Source organism: Cupressus sempervirens, chromosome 6 (assembly GCF_028749045.1).
Source record: "Cupressus sempervirens isolate cs-2001-9-10 chromosome 6, ASM2874904v1, whole genome shotgun sequence".
In the NCBI taxonomy this organism is placed as follows: domain Eukaryota; kingdom Viridiplantae; phylum Streptophyta; class Pinopsida; order Cupressales; family Cupressaceae; genus Cupressus; species Cupressus sempervirens.
The window spans coordinates 178,056,008-178,080,172 of NC_143123.1; the positions used below are offsets into that span (position 1 = coordinate 178,056,008).

General features: G+C 34.8%; 1 protein-coding gene across 1 annotated transcript; it reads right to left on the reverse strand.

Moving 5' to 3' along the window:
* Nucleotides 1-844: 844 nt before the first annotated feature.
* Nucleotides 845-5,885, reverse strand: LOC149551827 (uncharacterized). Its single transcript, XM_089787329.1, has 2 exons — nucleotides 4,697-5,885; nucleotides 845-2,420 (listed from the first exon to the last, which is right to left on the reverse strand). The coding sequence occupies exons 1-2, from the start codon at nucleotides 5,305-5,307 to the stop codon at nucleotides 1,697-1,699; spliced, it is 1,335 nt and encodes a 444-aa protein (XP_089643455.1). The 5' UTR covers nucleotides 5,308-5,885; the 3' UTR covers nucleotides 845-1,696.
* Nucleotides 5,886-24,165: the final 18,280 nt, after the last annotated feature.

Below are 24,165 nucleotides of genomic sequence, written 5' to 3' on the forward strand. Positions count from 1 at the left end.
TAGTTTACATATATTAGACACATTAGTGTGACATAGAAACTTCATAAAAGTAGTACAAATAAACTATAAAATTAAACCTAGTTATATTTAATTATACTCATTTAATTTATGATAGTAGCATAAATATCTTAAATATATCTATGTAATAGACATGGATATATCAAAATTGTTATTGAGAATAATTGAGCATTTGACTAATATATTTAAGATACCTATACTAATTGAAATGTTGCTAATTATGAAAATTGTGCCTATATTATCATTTTCTTTTATTAAAGGTAATATTATACATTGTGACAAAAGAAAACTATGAATTAAAAAATATATTATAAAAATTCATGAGAATGAAAAATAAAAAATTAATTAAAAATAACAATAAAAAAAATAATTAAAAATATTTAATCAAGAGTAAAACGAAGCCCATCTTAGATGTACGCATAAATAATATTAATAAAAATCTATTTAGTATTAATTTTTTTATTTTAATTTTTTTGATAAATAAAATCTGAATAAATTTAAAGGGTGTAATACCTAAATTATCTAGAACATTAAAATTCAAAACATCCAATAACTTCTACTAATCTACAGTTGTATCTTATGCTTAAACAACCGATTGTGTGCTCATCTAATATATAACAAAACTAATTATAAACAACTGGCATGTTGAAATTATATAGTTTCAAAATAAGTTACATACATTCTTATGACGATATCTAAGAATATGTAAGATGCTCAAATTCCCTGTCGGCTACCATTGACATCTCTATTGTTTTCCTCGTGCAATAGATTGACCAAATTAAATTTCAAAAGTATTCGTCAAATCACCACACCAATGATCCCAACCTCAAGGAATGTCCGAAGTTTCTCATTATGTAATTTTATTTTTATTTTGATTTGTTTTGGCTTTCAAATTCACGCCGGAGTATAGCTCTAATAGTTCAATATAATAAGATCACGCAAGTGAAAGTTGATAGAACTGTAATAAGATACAGAGAAGTATTTTCTACTGTACAGTCACGAGATGAAGTGTGTACTGAGCAAGTTTTGCTGCCACGGCCCTTCAAATTCTTTATCGAAATTTTCAAGACCAAGCATTTTGAGAAACATTTATATGTACTCTTGTCCTCTGCTGATCTGGACTAAATATCAGTGATCTCTTGTTACAAATTACTGAAGGGCAGCAGTGCAGATACCGTAAACAAATGATCTGAGTTTTGTGCCCAACTCCAAGAACTCCAAATGTAACAAACATGATTTTCTGATTATCTCATAACAAGCCAAAAAAAGCATTTCTACTTGTTTCTTTCTACGGTGCCTGAGAAGAACTTTTAACATTCATAAGAGAGTCTTTATCTTATGAAGTACAGTGTTTTCACTTATGTAATCTTTGTCTTAAGCAGTTCAGTGCTTTTATTATGGAAGACAATGATGAGCTCTTCTATTATCTCGATACCTCCCTCGTTGAAAAGACTATATCACGAAACAACTGTTTGTGCTTGAAGTTAAGCGTCCCCCTGGCCCAAAGACATCAACATAATTGCTCTTAATAACCATAAAAATCTGTCAACTTGAGCCCTTGAGCTCTTCTAATATCTTAATGGCTCCCTCACTGAAAAGACTATATCACGAACCAACTGTCAAGACATTAACATAATTGCTCTTGATAACCATTAAAAAACTGTCAAACTGAGCTCTTTTAACAACCATAATAAGCCGCATCTTGCTGACAGAGTTCCTTTCTCAACTTCCTTGAGAATAGCTGGCATGCATCCATGCTGAGATCAACTGCTGCTGCCAAAGCCACGAAGAGTGCAGCATCTTGCATGCAAGTAACGTATCTCCTGGCTATTTGAACAACAGGCCTGCTGCAACGGTGTTCTCCTTGTACAGTCGAGCTCATCACAAAGCCTCTGTAGGCACTTGGCCAAGGAGTATAACTGAAATCTCCACTGCTCTGAGGGCTTGGAAGAGGAGAATTACCTGAACAAGTCCCTAACTTGCCATGAGTACTCATGTCAATCAGAAACTTCCCTCCCTTTTGTGAGCTGATCACTGATTCTGCAAGCAAAATTCCATTGTTAGCTCCCACCAGACCACCACCCTCTGCCATGAGCTCAAATCGGCAGCCCAAACCTTCGTTGTTACCACGTTCCCTCCAAGCTTCCAATCTGCCCCATGGTCTCCAACTATCGTCCATATTTCCTGGTTTAAGAATAAGCCAAGCACCTGGATTGGAGCGGCTTACTTTATCTGTTCCAGATGAAGGAACAAAGGGGGTTATCATTGATGCAGCTGCAACGGGATAGCCCGAAAGGTCGTGTATCATAATCAACCATCCCTTTCGCTCCTTTCTATCCCTCTCCCTACTGCTACCAAAGGAACTTAGCCAGCTTCTGTTGCTGTGGTCGAATTGGAGTTGCCTGTCGGCATATAAAAATCAATAATCAGTATCTTTATGTATCATAAAGTGGTCACCACTCTTAAACATCACACGCCAAAGGAAAAAAAAACTGAACTTAAACAATACATCACCATTTCAGAAAATGCCCGTTTCCATTCACAAAAAGGCAAAGGAAAGGATATAATCTCTGTATTATCAATCTAGACAAATGCTCCTAGCATAACAATCTTGACTAGGATAATGTCCAAAAGACCCACTTCAGATGATTAAAAAACAACTCAACTCTGAAGTATATTGATAGAAAAGCACTCTTAACATGTCACTGCAAAAAGACATCCACCATGACGCCCACTACAACTACAAATAAGACACAAATCTCTATAATATTAAGACTTTTACTAAATCTATAAACAAAACCACCCTCCAGGACGCTCACTACAACCACAAACAAGACGCAAATCTATATGATATTTAGATTTTTAGTGAATCCATAAACAATCTTTATATCATACTAAAGAGTTATAGAAAGTCATGATTGTGAAAATGCACCCTTCCAAAACTCGCACTTTCAGATGACATAAACACAAATAAACAGAAGATCTTCATCTCTAGATATTGCAATTATGAAGAGGCATCTCAACAAAACAATCTCTGAAAGGATCGCATCAATAATGCCCACTTTAGATAATACAGAAGTAAAAATTGCAATAATCTCTTTATAATATATATAAGCATATGATAATCGCTAGAGCCTCAGGAAGACATTCAATGTAACATGTAAACTATCTGCCCGTAATCTATTAGAGTGGAGGGAGTGTCACAATGTTGAACCAGGTTCAAACGTAACCAGGAGTACTTTTGATGTTTATGTGGGTGCACGCAAGTTCTGGGAAAATTTCTTTGGAGATATTTGTGTATCCAATTTTCACTCGTGGATGTGCATCGTTGTTAATTTGAAGGGTAGTAGGATTGTAAAGTAAGAAGTGTATAAGCTAGAGTTGTTGTTGTACTAACAGATTGATCTGTCAATGTCTGATATAACCACCAGAGATATAGAACATAGGATGGAGTTAAGTCATGTTCCAAAGAATATGAACAAAATCTAATACCACTTGTTACAAGCTAGAGTTGTTACTGTACCAAAAGATCGATCTGTCAATTGATGTCCAATATAACCACTAGAGTTAGCACAAGAGGCGGTAGCCATGTCACAAATCTCCAAAGACACTTTGACCATTAATCCAACAAGAAGAAGATTGCAATCAATCGGATTTAAATAATATATTATTACTTTTTTTACACGGTTCATGTGAAACATCTTATTAAAGAAGCTCATTTAGTTTGAGAACCCATCTAAAAATTAAAACTCAGAATGTCAAAACTTGAAAGAAGAAATTAGTGCAATTTCAGATAAATCATCTAAAACACTCAAAGAACGTCAAAAACCCAACCCATCCATTTATGATTATGAGAATTCATTATCCTTCTTTGAATGTTATATTTGTTCGAAGCTTTAAATTTTAATCTATCGTTTTAATAATACAGTAACTCTCTGATGTTTATATTCTGCTATTATCTATGATCACCTCCATGGGTGGTCAGAAAATTATCTGTGAATGTTATATTTGCTCGAAACTTTAAATTTTAATCTATCATTTTAGTAATACAGTAACTCTCTCTGATGTTTATATTCTGCTATTATCTATGATCACCTCCACTGGTGGTCAGAAAATTATCTTTGAATGTTATATTTGCTCGAAGCTTTAAATTTTAATCTATCATTTTAATAATACAGTAACTCACTCTCTCTGATGTTTATATTCTGCTATTATCTGTATCACCTCCACGGGTGGTCAGAAAATTATCTTTAAATGTTATATTTGCTCAAAACTTTAAATTTTAATCTATCATTTTAATGATACAGTAACTCTCTCTCATGTTTATATTCTGCTCTCTCTCTGATGTTTATATTCTGCTCTCTCTGATGTTTATATTCTGCTATTATCTATGATCTCCTCCACTGGTTCTAAACAAAATTCAAATCATATCCGAGGTGTTGGCTGGCCAGAAAATTAACGTCCAAAAAAATACAAACCAAGCCGTGCTTCTGACATAATTATTGGTCAATCAACCTAATCTTACATGTCTAAAACCAAGGAGATAATATAACGAAACTGCTCATAAAAAAAGATATTGAAAAAGCTGAGTTCTACTACTAACATAACCAAAAAAATGTTTGCAAGCAAGACAAACGCAATTGCAAGAAGCCTTGAAAGTTATTGAGATAGCACTAACCGTGATCTAGAATTCCTCTCGCGGCTAAACTTGCAGCTGAAGATAGGTTGGCGAATACTATCCTGAATCTGGAAAACCTGTGGGCTGCACTCAGGCTCACCATCAAAATGAAAAACAAACCTCGGATCAGGCTCTGCCCTCACATTCAAATGAAGCTGAGTGCCCTGTTTCGAATCCCCGCTCTTGCCAATAGAAACCCAGCCACTATGAAAAACAATCACCTTCTCCAGACACCCTCCGAGCTCCAAACCCACCGAGAATTTTCCCAGCATCTTTCCCAGACCTATCCCACAAGTCGACCCTTGGCGGCCAGTATAAATTGCAATCTGAAGTCGCGGTTTCGAAACCCCGAGGCAAGACCCCTGGGAAAGCTTCACAATATCCGCCTGCTCCAGATGAAAGCTCGCAGCCACATTATGCACATCTGGGGGAGGAGAATCTGAAGAAACAAGCGGAACTACTGCCTTCTGAACAGAAAACTTATCCAATTTCACTTCACAGAAACAGGGGATTCCCCAAGGATGAACACCCGCGCGGGTGGGCTTCGAAACCGCGGGAATTCTCAGGGCAAGCCCGCCTACCAAAATTTTCACAAATGGGCACGGATCCATTGAAACCCAATTGATCTCTCACCAATTCACAAACCATAAGCCCGCCATTTGTTGCAGGTAATCTCTGAAATTCGCGTTGGTCGGGATATCAAATCCCCTTGTACCCCAACGATCAAATCATTTGAAGCCCAATCGGTCTCTCAACAATTCACAAACCACAAGCCCCCCATTTTTCGCAGGTAATCTAAGAAATTCGAGTTGGTCGGGAGATCAAATCCGTTTGAGCCCAAACCATTGAAACCCAATTGATCTCTTACCATTTCACAAACCATAAGCCCGCCATTTTTCGCAGGTAATCTATGAAATTCGAGTTGGTCGGGAGACCAAATCCGTTTGTACCCAAACCATCGAAACCCAATTGATCTCTCACCAGTTCCCAAACCATAAGCCCGCTATTTTCTGCAGGTTCTCTACGAAATTCTCATTGGTCGGGAGATCAAATCTGTTTGTGCCTAAACCATTGAACCCCAATCGATCTCTCACCAATTCGAACCCCATTATCCCGCCTATTTTTCCAGATAATCTGTAAAACTCCTCCCCAAATGAAATTCGTTTAAGCCCTAAAATCAAATCCGTTTAAGCCCCATCACGCTCGAAGCATTTCAGCTTTTAATCATTGGATTCGGGAGTCGTTAAAGGAGGGATTACTGCCGCGTGGCGGTGTTGCTGTTGGGTATTCGATTTCATAATAGGAATGGGATGTGGGGAGACATGAGCTGTGAAGCACTGTGGGAGACTGGTCTCTTTGTGTTGGTACCGAAAGCGAGAAAACTTTGCTGCGCCAGCAATCAAAGAGAATTTCTTGGGCAGTCGCTTTCTTTTCTGCCTCTGAGCTGGATCCTCTCTGTCACATTCCAGTTGTCAGTGATGTTGATGGCTTTGGGATTTCATACAGCGACAGCTCGAATCCGGGCAGTAGTATTATTATAGGGGAATGGAATGACGGTGGATTGGGACTGTGACTTTGTAGGGTTTGTGGGGCAATCACCATTGGCGACAGTCAATTTACAATATGGTTTACGAGAGTCCGTAGACTTCCCAATATGGTAACTGCACATTCAATCCATTTGTACTGCTTTCTCTCTCGAGTTCGGACAACAATCATTGTTGTTTTTGTTTACAACGTTTTTTTTACCATGAAATTTGGAAATTATTGGGTAGAGAAAGTATAGGTATCAGCGGTAGTTAGAGCTTATGCTAGCACAACTAACAGATGCATGTGACAGCTACATTGTACACAACACAATACAAAATAAATCAATAAGGATATCATAGAAGTATTAATATGAACTTTATCCTAAAAAAATTATTATTGTCATGAAATGGAGAAATTTATTACATAAAGAAAAGTATAACAGTAGTAGTTAGAGTTTATGTTTATAACTTTTTACAATAAGGCCATGCAGCTAACAAATAGATTGTACATAAAATACTATGTGTAAGAACACCAGGAGTTTGGACAACAATCATTGTTTACAACGTTTTATTATTATGAAATTTGAAAATTTATTGGGTAGAAAAAGTATAACAGTACTAGTTACAACTTATGCTTGTACAACTAACACATGCATGTGACAGCTACATTGTACACAAAATAGACCAATAACGATATCATAGAAGTACTAAAATTAATATAAACTTTATCCTAAAAAAAATATTATTATTATGAAATGCATAGAGAAAAGTATAATAGAAGTAGTTAGAGCCTATGTTTATATCTTTGTACAATAAGGTCATGCATCTAACAAATAGATTGTACACAAAATACTATGTGTAAGAAGACCATAAAATTAATATTTAGATGGGAAAATTGTTAGTGCTTATGAATTTTATCTAATAAAAAATATATTAGTACTATGAAATTGAGAAACTAATTACATAGAAATTGTATATAGTAGTAACTAGAGCTTATGTTTGTAACTTTGTAGAATAAGTCTATGCATCTAACAAATAGATTGTACACAAAATATTATGTGTAAGAACACCATAAAATTAATATTTAGTTGGAAAAATTGTTAGTGCTTATCACTTTTATCTAATAAAAAATATATTAGTACTATGAAATTGAGAAATTAATTACATAGAAAAAGTATATAGTAGCATTTAGAGCTTATGTTTGTAACTTTGTAGAATAAGTCTATGCATCTAATAAATAGATTGTACACACAAAATACTATGTGTAGGAACACCATACAATTAATTTTAAGACCTAAAATTTGTGAGTACTTATAAGATTTTATTTTCTATCAATCTCCTTTTAACTATGTTTTTCCCTATTTTTTAATTTGTGTATTTCAAAAGATTTTTTAATCAATTTTACTTTTACTTTTTTTTTTTTTTAGTTTGAGCATTTGTTATTAAATACTCTGTGACATATTATGGAATCATGGATTGCTTTGAACTTATAGAAGAAGTCAAAAACTACATACTTAGGCTGGGATCCCATGGGCACCTGCTTGCTTAAAAATAGAGCGGGTGCCGCTGAGCTTTTTTAGGAACATTTAAAGGGGAGCAGTCCCATGGGCATTACATATAAATCTGCTTAAAAAAATAAGCTCCTAAATTGAAGGAAATATTAACAATATATATTGTTGTTTTTTAAATTTTTGACAGCATGGTTTCGATTTGGAGGGAAATGAAAGGTAAGCTCTTGCCAAGTGGCAGAATTCTTCCCTAAACAGTAGGGGCTATTTCCAGCCCCCCACCTTTTGCATTTGCTCAACTAAAAAGTAGGGGCTCCTAGTTAATAGGAAAAGATTCCAAATTAAGCTTTAGGCCCCCCAAAATATTATCATGGGACCTCCAGCTCCTTAAATATAGAGCCCAAGCCCCCCCCCATGGGACCCTAGGGTTATTGTGAAAACAATATGATGCAATTTATTTCTAGATTCGATTGTGTAGCATTTTTTAACAATATCAAATCCAGAAATAAATTTCATACATTGCAAATGGATTGTGCAAATCTCATACTGTTGAATATCATAATATTTTAGCCGATAGGCTATATGTGGAAATTTTGTTCTCGTAAAATTACTTTTTTGGCCCGAAAGTTGTCAACCTTTGACCAGAAAACTATTAGGCCTTGCTATTAATTATTTTCTGACCAATTTTATCTCACTCCAACTTTAACTCTTTTTTTTTCCTATTTATTTAATTTAATTAACTATTATCTACACTTTAACTCTTTTTTGTTCTTATTTATCTCCATTTTAAACTCTTGTATTTAATTTATAGATTATTTTATCTATACTTTTAACTCTTAATTTTTTTTCTATTTATTTAGAAAATTAATTAGTTGTTATCTCCGCTTTTAACTCATATTTTTCTTTTTTTTTTAATTTAATTTTAATTTTTAAAATTGATTGAAGTTTTAGTTTTTAAATTATTTAAATTAGTTTTTTTTTTTTTAAATTTAAAATTTAATTTTTAGTTTAGCCAATAAAAATTTGTGGGAGGAGTTCCTATTTTTTTACTATATATTTTTTATATTTCTCATATTAATTTTTGAAGATTTTTTAAAATAACTATTTTATTCATATATTTAAGCCAATAGACTTTAAATTACTTATGTTTTTAGTTTTTATAATTATTTTTAAAAAGTTTTAGTTTTAAATTTATTTTTAAAATTAGTTTATTTTTTCACTTTAAATATTGATTTTGAGTTTAGCGAATAGGATTAGCATATGATTGAAGTTTTAGTATTTAAATTATTTTGATTTAGTATAGTTTTTCATTTAAATGTTGATTTTTAGTTTAGTCAATATGATATTTGTGGGAGTTGCTATTTTTTAATTTGTTTTTTATATTTCTCATATTAATTTTTCATAATATTTTTTTTATGGAGATTATTTTTAAATGATTATTTATTCATATATTTAAGTTGGTAGATTTTAAATTAGTTTAGTTTTTAAAATTTTAAAATGATTTTATTTATATATTTAAGCTAATAGCCTTTAAATTAATAAGTAGGAGATATATTTCCATAGCAAGTCAAATTGTGATATTGTTATCAGGGTTTAACTATGTAGTTTTTGAGTCAAACCCATTGACTCATATTTAATGAGTAGTGATTTACAAGAATTCATTGCTCATGATAATAAATAAAACACTTAGCAGTCATTGGATCTAGGTGATGCTCACGAAGGTGAAGCATTGAGACTTACATTTTTTATGAGATTATTTTTTAGGTGATAATTTATTAGTAAATAATAATTAATTAATTAAATATTATTTATTTGATTTATTACAAAATTAAATTTTATTTTACTTAAAGTAAACACCTATTGACTCATCGTTGCAAGCACAGAAGCTTGCGACTACTAGTTTTAATTTATTTTTTAATTAACTTTAATTTTTCTTATATTTTAATCTTTTTTTTAAAGCTTTAGTGGTTGTTATGGGCTTCTTTAAATTTATTAGAAGTAACACAATTTTTTTTATTTTTGAAAAATAAATACTTTCCCCCTCTATATGGCTCAATGGAGTGATAGATAATAGTACAACTATCGAGAACGTGGCATTAGACATAGATGCGGATATGTTTAAGGCGTATCATGTTTATAATAAGAGCTAAGCTAGATATTTCTTTCAACTTTACGTGAACTCTGCACAAATGTTTCTTCATAGAAATTATTCATATTCAATCTAAAATATACTTACATATGACTTACAATTTTGTCATTTTTTTAATTACTCATTTTTATGTTAATTTTTTATCAATTATTTTCATTGCACAAAATAATATACTCTTATCAAATCTTCATTGTATGTACATAAACCTACAACTACTAGTACTAGCAGTTGCATGTTTATGTACGTACAACAATTAGCCGATAGGAGAGATTTTTCTAATTGCATGCATGGAAAAGAAGAGGTATCAATTTAATCTTAAATGATAAGTATAGTAATGTAAATCTAATATATTGTGTTGAGTTGACGTTTAGAAAGATTTAAAGTAAAAAAAAATAAGAAATATTACAAGTAATAAACCATTGTGTGCAATGTGACAATTTAGTATAATGTTTAAGAGAGAACATACACAACTTGCCAACTAAATAAGTTAAAAAATAATAGCAAAGAAATATAATATTTTTAATCAATATTTGTTTCAATAAATTTCATTTATTGTAGTTAGAATCTATGACATTTGAGCTTATATTAGACATATGTTTGAAGAAAGTAAAGTATTCTTCAAATTGAAAATATCTTATTTGAGAAGTACAATTAGAAATCATATTGTTAACAGACGACCTAAACTATAGCAGTCACAAGTTTTTGTGCTTGCAACGATGAGCCAATAGGTGTTTATTTTAAGTAAAATAAAATTTAATTTTGTAATAAATCAAATAAATAATAAATATTTAATTCATTTATAATATACTAATAAGTTATCATCTAGAAAATATTCCCATAAAAATCTATTATGAAAAACTAATAAGAAAATAATATGAAAAAAATAACACGTATAAAGTGGAGCAAAAAATATAAACTGAAATAATTATAAAAACTAAAAACTAAATTAAGGGAAGTTCTGGTGCTTCACCTCTATGAGCATCACCTAGATCTAATGATTGCTAAGTGTTCTATTTAATATCATGAGAGATGGATTCTTATAAATCACTACTCATTAGGCACAAGTCAACAAGTTTGACTCAAAAACTACATAGTTAAACCTTGGTAACAATATCACAATTTAACTTGTTGTGGAAAAATATCTCCTACTTATTAATTTAAATTCTATTAGCTTAAATACATGAATAAAATTATTTCTAATTTAAAAAAAAAAAAAAACTAATTTAAAATCTACCAACTTAAATATATGAAAAATAAATCATTTAAAAACAATCTTTGTAATTTTTTTTTAATGAAAAATTAATATGAGAAATATTAAAAATATATATTTAAAAATAGCAACTCCCACAAATATCATATCATATTCGCTAAACTAAAAATCAATATTTAAATGAAAAATTATACTAATTTAAAAACTAAAACTTCAATCATATAAATATCCTAATCACTAATCCTATTCCTAAAATTAAAATCAATATTTAAAGTGAAAAACTAAGCTAATTTAAAAAATAAATAATAAACTAAAATTTTAAAAAATAATTATAAAAACTAAACTAATTTAAAGTCTCTTTGCTTAAATATATGAATAAAATAATTATTTTTAAAAAAATCCAAAAATTAATATGAGAAATATTTAAAAATATAGTTAAAAAATAGGAACTCCTCCCACAAATATCCTATTGGCTAAACTAAAGATTAATATTTGAAGTAAAAAAAAAAAAAAAAAAAAAACTAATTTAAATAATTTAAAAACTAAAACTTCAATCAATTTTAAAAATCAAAATTAAATTAAAAAAAAAACATGAGTTAAAAGTGGAGATAAGAACTAATTAATTTTCTAAATAAATAGAAAAAAGAAGAGTTCAAATTATAGATAAATTAATTTATAAATTAAAAACAAGAATTAAAAATGGAGATAAATAATTAAATAAGGAAAAAAGCAAGAGTTCAAAATGTAGATGATTATTAATTAAATCAAATAAATAGGAAAAAGAATAAGAGTTAAAGTTGGAGTGAGATAATACTGGTTAGAAAATAATTAATGACAAGGGCTGACAGTTTTCGTCAAAGGTTGACAATTTTTCAGCCAAAAAAATTATTTTGTAAGAACAAAGTTCCCACATATAGCCTATCGGCTAAATAAATTGTATTTAATTAAAAATATATTATTAAAATTAAAAAATAGCAAAATTTATTTATAAATATTATATTCAACTAAAATCTTAAAAAGTATACAGATTAAGGGTTAAAAAAAAAGTAATAAGGAAACAATAGCAATGTCATAAGAAATGTGAAACAAAAAACTATAATTTTTAACATAAATTATACTTAATAAAAAACATTATGTCCAATAAAAATATTTTATTAAAATCAACGTGAACAATAGCAAAATCTTATTTACAATTAGATCATATCGATCCAGCCTCCCAACCATTGTTTCGTACAATGGGTTTTGAGTCAAAAGCCAATCAAACAAATTTCATAGAGATTTGACATTTATCCACCATAGGCAAGGATATTTTTGAACTCCACAAAATTTTGATGGTAAAATCCATTTGGAATTATGATGTGAATTGGCGCCAGTAATTAATGACAAATTTCATCCAAATTTAGGAAGCAATTTCTCTCATACATGGCAGAGAATTGCTTGTTGGATAGCAGGCCACCACTAAGGAAAGATATATTCAGTCAGGTGGTAATAATTCTAGGTCTAAAAAAGCAAGTTTAGATTGAAATGAGGGTGGTAGTTCATCCTTATAATCAGTTAGAAGATAGATCAGGTATCTACATATCAATTGGATCATAAATCTCTAACAAATATACGTCGTGATTGCTCTGTCAAAATTTGAAGCTTTAACAATTGGGTGATATATAACTTATCTCTTCTCCTCATAACAAATCATTTTCTTGAAATCAAATATTATCTTATTTGTTTATAGATCTAGTAAATAATTAATTATTACTTGCAAATATTTTTTGAAATCAAATATCTATTCCTAGATCTAGTTAGTAATTATTTTAATTATTACCTACAAATAATATAAGCTATGAATTAAAATGTGCTCCTGTTCGAAAATGAATCCTGAGAACTTTAAATTTTGTTTGATCTATACAAACTAGGTGACTAGGGTAAAATTTATTGACAATGTTTTCTTAGTGCACCAAATATGCCCTCGCCTTTTACTTGTACATTGATTACAGACTTCATTTCTTGGAATCTTTCTGAACCAAAAAAGAGAGAATCTAAGGATGATGGTTGGACTACTGTAAAGTCTAAATGATTTAGATGACAAGAAGCAATGTTTAATCCCCCCAAAACATGAATTCCTTCTCACCCTTATCCTAAGAACTCACATAAATGATTGAGATTGACCTAGTCCAGACACCATTTGCATTATAATCCTTTCATTCATCTGAGAGATTCGGTTCTGAGATCGCCCTTTCCTAAATTCAAATAAGATCCCATAGTCAAACTGATTGGGAAGGAAGCCCCAACAAGCCAATAGGAAGTGGTCATTATAATCCATTGGCCACTAACAAAGATGAAATCCTCACTCTAGATCTTTAAGGTTATGAAGTGGAATGTATCCATTCATAATGCCAGAAGTATGGATTCTATGTCAAATGGATGGGGACATATAAAGAGGTAGAATCTATTATGAGATGACTGAAAGAATCTTAAGGCAAGAAGTTATAAATAACTATCTTGGAAAATTATTTTCTTTATATTGATTATTGTAGCTCCAGTTTGAAAACATATTTTTTTAATTTTAAAATGCCCTATTTTTTAAAGGAAAATATTTGAGTCCTTGATTAGGAGCCTTTCTTTAACCCAAACAATCTAGGCTCCTTCGAAATATATTGTGATGTTAGTTTGTCTAATCTCCCTATTGAATTACAAACAAAAGAGACTCTTAAATTGATAGGTAACAAGATAGGGAAATATGTAGGTTTTGTAGAAATTGAATTGAGGTTCTCTAATCCAATTATCATAGTCAGTATGGAGGACAACATCTATAAACCTAAGCCTTTAAAGACCTGCATTAAGGTAAGGTCACTCATAATAGAATTGAGATTCACAGAAGGATCTTTCATAGAGGACCATGCATTAGCTTCTCTAGTCCTGATTTAGAGCCCTTCTTTTCCTTATCCTCCTTTAGACACACAAATTATCCTTAATAAGGAAAAGGGAGGCATTGACATTGTAGAACACCCTATAGAGGATGATTTGGAAGAGGGTGAAATAAGAAAACATGTGCCCTCACTCCCCTCAGTTATAGTGGAAACTATTATCTTTATAGATCATGGAGGGGAGGCTTTAGCGTTCATCATGAATGCCCCCCTTTTAGCCTAGTCAAAGTTAAAGATAGCCACAAACAAAATAAAGGGTGAGGAAAGTTCCAAGAAAAATATTAGCAGAAGCGAGGGGGTAGAAACTACAAAGGCAGGGAGTAGAGACTCCAAAAGAGATAAGCCTCATAAAGACAAAATAATACTTTATGAGGAAGAAGGAGGCTTCAGAAGTGAAACAAGTCAAAGGAGAGAGAAAAAGCATTACGGAGGAGGGAATCACCTGGATAATGATATAGATATCTGTTAGGATTAACCACAAATAGAAATAACAATTACATGCAAATATAACCAATATCATAAAATAATAAATTGCACAGTAGAGAACACAAGACACAAGGATTTAACGTGGTTTACCCAATCCCTGGGCTATAGCCACCAACAAAAAGTCCATTATTATTATTATCCAGTGATTACAGTCTGTAATCCCTTACAACTCAATACCGCCGCAAGAAGCTAAAATCTCATCATACATTATGAAATCCCTAACCCTAAGCTAATTTATACAAGCTTTTGCCACTTACAAAATTAGGGATAGAATAATTCATCCAATAGAAAAATAATAGCCAATGTCTTTTACAACAGTAGAGTCATTTTTGGCTTCAAAGGCACTACCCCTGAAAATCCTCATGGGGGAGTTGCCCCTTGACCCTGTATATGTGAAAATGCGGCCTATGCTAACACACACACTTCAACATGGTCCTTATTTGTGGATTCATCCCAGAATGAACATTGGATTGTTCATCTGAAAATCAGCTGGCAAAGCGACCTGTTACCTTCTATCTAAAGGGAATTACTTGTTAGATATCCTCAGATTTGAGGTGTTAAGCAACCAGACCCTCTACAAACGAAGGATTTAAAAGAAAATGTGACTAATCTATATGAGAATGCAGATTAATCTAGAATGGAGTATGCACGTTTAATATAAGAACATGTAAAAGAAGATTATGCTAAAATGTATGCATATTATGCTAAATGAGATTAAACTAGAAAATGAATATCCTATGAAAGTAATGAGCTCAAATGAATGCACAATCCAACAACAATTTGATGCAAATTCTCATTCAACCTCTCTTTCAAATGAAGAGATGAAGGTTTCTTAAATAGACTTTCCTGGAATCCATCAATGGTCAGGATTAAAGATGAAGTTCAGTCATAAAGGAAGATTCCCAAATTAGAGGGAGTTAACTGATTTAATTTGAGTAGAATAAGGAGTTAACTGATTTAATTCCTTTTCGATCAATAGTGAACTGGGAATTTCTTTTTTTGAACTGAAGAGAGATTTTGGTGAGATATTTAATTTAATAAAATGAGATATGCTCTCATAATTACCTTTTCTATTTAATTAAATAATTCTATTTAATTAATTAGAGACACTTTTCTTATTTAATTAAATAACTTCATTTAATTAATTAGGAATGGCTTCCCATTTAATTTAATAACTTTGTTTAATTAATTAGAAGTAAGTTCTCCATTTAATTAAATAATTTTGTTTAATTAATTAAAATAGCCACATTTATTAAATTAAATAAATTTAATTCCATAGTACATTAGCCTTAGGATATAATTTAATTTAATTAAAGTATAAATACTTAGTAATTAAATTAAATATTTATCAATAGGTTTAATGTGACTAATATGAGTAAATACTATAGGAATTGAATAATAAGCACGATGAATGCAAATTAGGGTTTTCTGCGTTTGACAATTAAGTCAAGTAGCGAGTAGCCGAATAAAAATTTGCCTAATGGAATAGGACTTTAGGATTGGTCAGAAATAGACCAGAATTGGTATCATGGCAATGAGCCAATTTTGGGGTATTACATTTTGCCCCTCTTTGAATGAATGTGCGAGCAACACGTTCAATTCAAAGAAAATCAGAAAGCATGATGCGAAGATGAGATTGGTTTCGAAGGTGATGACACATAAACCAATTAATAAGCTTTTAAGGACCATCTCTAGAACAGAGCTTAATCCTAAGGAATCCAAGTAGAGCACTTAGATACCTAAGATTGATAGCATTTAAAAGACTATCTCCAGAATGGAGCGTAATCTTTAAGATCCAGACAGAACATCTAGATACCTGAAATTGATAAGCATTTAAAAGGTTTCTTCAGAACGAAGTTTAACCTTTAAGGATCCAGATAGAACACCTAGATACCCGAGAGTGATAGCATTTAGAAGACTATCTCCAGAACGGAGCATAAGCTTCAAGGATCTAGATAGAACACCTAGATACCCAAGATTGAAAGCATTTAGAAGATTATCTCCAGAACGGAGCTTAACCTTCAAGGATCTAGAGAGAACACCTAGAAACCTAAGATTGATAAAAGATAACAAGGTGCAATCATGAGTCTTAGAATCATCCCCAGAACGAGGCTTGATCCTCAAAAGTCGGGGTTTAGACTGTCCCAATATCTGTCCATCAAACTTTGAGAAGAGCTATTATAAGGTTGATTAATTGATGAAAAGATAAGATATATAGCAAAGATGCCAGATAGAAGGGAACAAGATGCCCCGAGTGATGAGATGCCCCAGGTATTTAATGATGTAATCATCCTGCTCCCTCGGGAGTGAAATCAAAAGATGACACACCAGAAATAGATGCGAAGCAATATAGCAATAGATATAGAAGAAATCTGAGATGTAGCAAAATGTAGAAGAGATCAGAACGATTTGAAGAAAAGAGAAGAGATCAGAATGATCGAAAGAAAATTCAGAGTTGTTATGAAATGATTGCAAGGTCGCAAAGGCCAAGTTTGACCAAATGTTGACCAGATTTAGGTATAGTTGACTTGAGTTGACTATTTTCAAAATGGATTTTGAAAATATGGAAAATGTAAAGTTGATTTGGGTTGCACAAGCATTCGATTGTGTCGATCCCCAAAATTTTAAAACACATTTTTAAGGCTCTTAGGTGTGTCAGATTTTGAATTTGATCCTGAAAATGGATTCAAAATGGTCAAATTAGCTAGGGGTGTGATTTTCACGCAAATTCAAGCACTTTGAAAAATATGGTCAACAGTTATATAAGGACCCGAGGGGTCATTTTCAATTTATTTGTGCTTTTTGTCTTCTATTGATTTGAGCTCTGAGAGAGACATGGTAGTTAGCGTGAGACATCATCAATTTGAGCGCTCTAGATGACACAGCTAGCCAGCAGACTACGGACCACCGACGAGTCATCGATTCCCTTCCTTCGTACTTTTGCTTTCACACATTTCGATGTCATTTATTGCACGTTTTAGCATGCTTTAGGATTATTCAATCTCTCTTCGCGCGAGATCTATCGGCTTCCACGCGAAGATCTTCTTTCTTCGCGCGAAGAAACAGGGTGCGCTGTTTCTTCGCGCGCGGTGGGATGGATCTTCACGTGGGAGACATTATGTTTTGTGCGAAAGACGAGATTCTTTGTGCGAAGGCAGTTCTTTTTTCGTGCAACAATGTAATTCTTCACGCAGCGATGTAATTCTTCGCACGAGATCGGATTTCTTCGTGCGAGGCTTGGAGAACTTCGCGCAAAATTTCACTAACTTCGCGCAAAATTTCATGAACTTTGTGCAAAAGTCCATGATAGTCATGCTTAAAAGTTTCAGTTTTTGCGCTCAAAAATTGCATTTTAATTTGTTTTGATGCATCGTTTCGACTTGATACTAATTGTTTCATTTTGTCGCTTTGTTGTTGTGCATGTAAGAGGTTTTTGGTGACGTTGCATTCAGGTCTCATTACCCACCATATGGAGAGTTATTGCGGAGTCTTGATGATGCAGATCGGGCACACATTGCTCGATTGGGTTTGTCTTCTTTGTGCCGGATTCCAGCCGTGATGGTGAATCACGACCTTCTCACTACATTGGTTGAGCATTTCCATTAGGAGACGAACACCTTCCACTTGCCGATGGGTGAGATGACCATCACACCAGAGGATATATGGAGGATTTTGCAGATTCCCTTTCACGGCGCTTGGGTCATCTATGATATAGTGCCCCGAGCAGGGACAGAGGCACTATCCATTGTGTTCGGGAGGGAGCTACTGAGAGGCAGGGCTATCAGCTGGGATGAGCTAATGCACACTTACGGACCCACACACAGGCTAGCATCAGTGCTGGCTATATTTTTGAGTTGCTTCTTATGTCCTAATAGAGGACAACATGGTTTGGAGTGTGGGTGGGGTGCCATGCTCCGCAGGATGCTAGAGGCACCTGAGATCTTTGGGTGGGGTTAGTGCATGTTGGCTCACCTTTTTCATGAGATGCATGAGGTCGTCTTCCACGAGAAGAAGACCATGGTAGCTAGAGTATATGTTTTGCAGATCTGGGCCTGGGAGCATCTGCCTGTATGTAGGCCAATTTTTGAGGATGCTAGAGAGCCCATTGAGCCTTATATTTGCAGATATCGAGGGCATATTACCTAGGTCCACCTGGGTAAGACTAAGTAGTGGAGGATATGTCTTGATGACCTGGTTTCTGTTGTATGGTGACCTTGGAGAGAGATAGCGGACTAGGATGATGCCCCAGAAAGTTACCATGGATGTTCAGTTCTCGACCTCTGGCGGGCAGTATGACATCTGTTATTGAGAGATTTGTGATCTCACGAGTGTGGTGGCAGTATGGCCAACCACATGACATTTCTGCTGAGTACTTTGCCTATGCTAGGTTGCAAAAGGACATGGAGCGGGGATGGCCAGCACGGATGGACCTAGGGCAGTCCATGATAGACATCTACAGCCTAGCTGCAGTTAAGTGGGACTAGCTGCCAGTGGTAGTAGATGTCGGGATGACGCCTGCATATTAGGCATTTTTGATCAGCCATCCATTCCCACATTTTATAGATCCAGTGGGGATGGCAGGGTAGACAGAGAGACAAGTGCCCCAGCAGCAGTAGGAACAACCACAACCACAACCACCAGTTCAGCCACAACAATAGTCACGGGTCTGGCATCGGGTTCAACAGATGCAGATTCCCCCACGTCAGATGGGATCAGACCCAGGTGTTGGGGGTAGTGGGACAGGGCACAGTCGGCATCGCAGGTAGAGGACAAAGGAGGAGGCCCCTCAACAGGAGGCTCCATTGTAGCAGGTGCCACCACAACAACAGGCACCACCACAGCAATAGGCACCACCACAGTAGCAAGTACCTGAGATGATTGATGAGGACATGCCAAATCAGCCTGCAGCTGGGGTACAGGACACGGTACGGTGGTATCGAGAGAGGATCTATCAGGCCTCCCAACAGTTGGGGGACTTGCAAATTGCAGTGGCAGTCTGAGATGCATAGCTGGTGGAGTGACAGCGGGACACAGATCTTTGGAGAGAGCGTGCCAAGACTACAAAGCAAATATTGGAGCTGGCACAAGATGAGATCCAGTTTCAGTCAACTCAGGCAGTGTATTACTATGCTGCATATACCAGCGTAGTGCCAGATGAGACACTCCAGGTGCATCACTTTTCTCAGTATGCGCGAGAGTCTGGGGGCGCACAACCTCCTGTGAGACCAGATATGCCACCGCCGCCTCCACCACCTGCTGCTCCTGCTCCTCTTGGAGGTGAGGGTGTGGGACAGAGTTAGACGCTCTGTGCCTGATCTTTGATTTTGATCCTTGGCTATGTATTGACTGGTGTACCAACACCACATGTATCATTTTTTTGATCGATTGAGCTCGAGTAGCGCCCATTTTGTACTGACCCATTCTTTTGATATATATATATATATATACACGAGATTTTGAGCTAAGTATCCCTGTGTACATGTCATTGTCTGTTTTTGCTTTACTTTGATGTACATGAGATGTATGTTGTACTTGGATAGAATGCATATGTATGGACTAACATCTCACATAGTGTTGCATATTTTTTACTTGACAATGACAGGTATTCCATTGAGGAGCATGAATCGACGAACCAAACGCTTGTGCAGCTGTGGAGGAATCTGAGACATGTGGAGATGCCCCCCAAACCTTCATTACAAAGGATAGGAACAGAATGAATCGAATTGGGTGCTTATGCAAATGAAGTATGTAATGCAAGACTATGTTAAATGCAACCCTAGGTCTAGTTACCAAGCCTCGATATTTAATCATCACCGGATATAAAACAAATCTCATAGGTCATACAATTCCCATTGACATTGCAATCATGGAAATATGAATATAACATACGTTATTGGTTTTTCAGGATTAAATGTAAGCATTCGAGGCACAAGAAGCCAGAATGACCAGAACATTTGTCCCTTTTAATGTAGCAAGTTAACATAAGCATCAAAGCATAAATGCTAGGATGACTTGAATGTTGCTTACATGACAGGCACACCAAACACACGGGAGATCCCTCTTATGCTAAGTATTTAGTATTCATTTTGTCCGCAATGACCCTTGCATTCGTAACCTGAGATAGAAGTGCGCTAGATATACTCGCAGTGACCCGTACGTTCACTTTGCAGGACGAGTATCAATATTTACTGTAGCATGAAGAGTTTACTCCAAAAAATAAGGAGAAGAACCAATGTTATTGGCGTATTTGTATAAAAGGAGTCGAGGTACACACGACCATCCAATACGAGATGAAGGCTCTTATAGTGGACACCCCTCTTATAGGAATAAATCAACTTATTGGAACTAAACCGCAAACAGAAAGAAAAAAAAAAAAGATCATGCCCCCAGTCATTAATTCTCTAGTTGAAGATGACATCATCGAGTTGCTCGAGGGGATATGATAAAGAAAAACAAAGAAAACAAAGAAAATGCTCAACATATCCAAACAAGTATATCATTTTTGAGTTCAATGTTTTGGGATTGATGTTTAGTGTTAGTGTCCAGAACATGTTTGAAAGAAATCTCTTCAGTAGGGTGATGACAGTAGGCAAACACAGTCAGAACGACTAGTGACTGAGGTCAAAGAGGAATCTTCACGATGAAGAACCTAAGAAGGACTAAGCGATAGTAGATAGACATAGCTAGGACGACTGGTGACTGACGCAAGAGATTTTTCATAAAGGAATCTGGAGACATGACCTTAGCAATAGTAGGCAAACACAGTTGAAACAATTGGTGACTATTGCGAAAGAGATTCTATGAGGAGAATCTTGAAGAGAGTGACACTGGCGATAGTAGGCAGACACAGTGAGAACCACTGGTGACTTTTGTGAAAGAGATTGTATGAAGAGAATCTCAAAAATAGTGACACTAGCGACAGTAGGCAGACGTAGTGAGAACCACTGGTGACTGTCACGAAGGAGATTCTATGAGGAGAATCTCAAAAATAGTGACACTAAAGGGGGAATGCCCCCGAGCTGTGACAAGACTCAATCCATGGATACATGAGCAGAAAGCAGGAAAAGCAGGAAAGCGAAAGCATGAAAGAAACTGTATAGAAAGTCAGAAGAGGAGCTGCAAGATGGAGCATTGGGAACAAGAGGCACCTGTTTACCAAGTTTTTACCTTCTCAGCAAGATTCTCTTTTTGGGTACCATGATGCCTGTTTCCAGGTTTTCACCAATGGCTCTCTTTTTTTTTTTTCCAATTTTTTTTTGTATATTTCTCTTTTTTGATTTTTTTGGGATTTTTGATTTTTCACTTTTTTGGTGTTACCAAGGTGCCTATTGATAGGTTTTCACCAAGGTAACAATTTTTTCAGGACCTTTTATGATTTTTATGATTTTTTTCAAGACATATAGATATGTACAAAGAGCTTGCTGAGATTAAATCAACTGTAAAACCACTTCAAGTGGAGAGTGTTGACAGGCTCTTTAGGCACTTCTCCTTTGGTTGTGGAAAGCTGATAGGCGCCAGATCCATATACTGCAGTAATGATGTAAGGACCTAGCTAGTTTGGTTCAAACTTTCCCTTTTGCACTCACTGTTGTTGATTCTTAGGGTTCTCTCTCAGGACGAGGTCACCCAGCTGGAAGTCACATGGCATGACCCTCCGATTGTAGCTTCCTGTCATTCTTTGTTGATATGCTCGCAGATGATCACATGCCACTTGTTGTCGTTCATCCAGTAACACAAGCTCTTGAAGTCGAGCTATCCTGTAGTCATCATCAGTGATAAGGCCTGTCATAGAGATTCTCAAGGTAGGAATCTCAACCTCTATTGGAAGTATAGCATCTTCCCCATACACCAACGCAAAGGGAGTCATGCTCGTTGGAGTTCTGATGCTTGTCCTATATGCCCACAGAGCTGGATTGATCTGGAGATGCCAGTCTCTCCCTGATTCACTGACTGTGCAATGAAGAATTTTGAGGATCGCCTTATTGGATGCCTCAGATTGGCCATTACCCTGGGGGTAATAAATGGAAGAACATATCATCCTGGAATCAGGTGTGTCATAGGCTGGGTAGTGTCACACTTCCACCAAGAACTCATTTAAGAGATCATTTTCTGGCATTTGTAGCAGGGAGGCCAGAGTGGCCATGGCATCAATCGCTTTATTATCTGCTCGTGGAACTTTTTGGAAGGTGATGTGTGCAAAATACTTCTTCAAGTCATCAACCATGCGTTTGTAAGGAATTAGTTTCTCATCCTTTGTTTGATACACATCATTTACTTGGTTGATAACAAGCTAAGAGTCACCAAAGATGTCTAACTGATCCACTCTCCATTCAACTACAATTTTCATACCATTGATCAAAGCCTCATATTCAACAATGTTATTTGTACAAGGAAACATAATCTTGTATGCTTTGGGTAATGAGTATCTCTATGGTGTAATAAAGAGTAATCCAACACCTAATCCTTGTTGTGTGAAGGACCCATCGAAGAACATAACCCATGTATGGTGCGTGAGTGTTAGAATTGACTCATCTGGGAAATCAATGTAAATTGGTAGAAGACTCTGTATGGGTGCCTCAGCCAGCTGGTCTGCAATTGCCTGTCCCTTTATAGCCTTGCGTTCAACATATTGGATGTCAAACTCACTGAGTATCATGACCCATTTAGCCAATCTTCCTGTGAGAGCTGCCTTACTAAGCAAGTACTTTAGTGGATCTATTTTAGCCACAAACTGTGTAGTGTGAGCAAGCATGTAGTGTCTCAACTTCTAAGAAGCAAAGAAAAATGCCAAGCAAGCTTTCTCAATAATGCTATAGTTCTTCTCATAAGGAACTAGTGTTCGGTTCAAGTAGTAAATGGCTCTTTCTTTGTTGTCTTTATCTTCTTGAGCCAATAGGATTCCCAAAGATGTTTCAGTGGCTGAAATGTATAAAAGAAAAGGCTTCCCATGCATAAGAGGCATCAAGATTGGTGGATTGACAAGATATTGTTTGACCTGTGTTAAGCTTTTCTCACAATACTGGCTCCAATTGAATTTCACACCCTTATGTAAGGTCTTTGTGAAGGGTTGTGATCTATCCACCAATTGTGAAATAAACCTGTGAATAGATTGAAGCCTCCCTTGTAGTCCTCTCATCTGACTGATGTTATGAGGTGGTTGCATGTCCATTATTGCTTGTACTTTCTCCAGATCTACTTCAATTCCTTTTAATGTATCCCAGAAACTTCCCTGATGTGACATCAAATGCGCATTTCTTAGGATTAAGTTGAAGACTGAATTTTTCCATACGATTTAGGATGGGACCTAAATCTTGTAGATGAGTATTGCGTTTAGCACTTTTGACCAAGGTATCGTCAACGTAATCCTCCATGGTTCTATGCATCATGTCATGAAAAATTGTAGTAATAGCCCGTTGATATCTAGCACCAGCATTCTTCAAACCAAATGGCATCACATTCCAACAAAAGGTTCCCCATGCACATGTGAAAGCCATTTTCTCCTGGTCTTCTGGCACAATTTTTATCTAATTATATCTAGAAAAACCATCCATAAGTGAGTACATCTCATAGCCAACCATCATGTCCACGATCATATCAATATTAGGAAGCGAAAAGTCATCTTTAGGACATGCCAAGTTAAGATCATGAAAGTCTTTACAAATCCTGATA

Bases quoted from the DNA above. Each gene is read 5' to 3' on its own strand.
- LOC149551827 (XM_089787329.1), bottom strand. From the start codon at position 5,307: ATGGATCCGTGCCCATTTGTGAAAATTTTGGTAGGCGGGCTTGCCCTG. The intron at 2,421-4,696 runs GTTAGTGCTATC...ATATGCCGACAG, and splicing joins GAGAGGAATTCTAGATCACG to GCAACTCCAATTCGACCACA.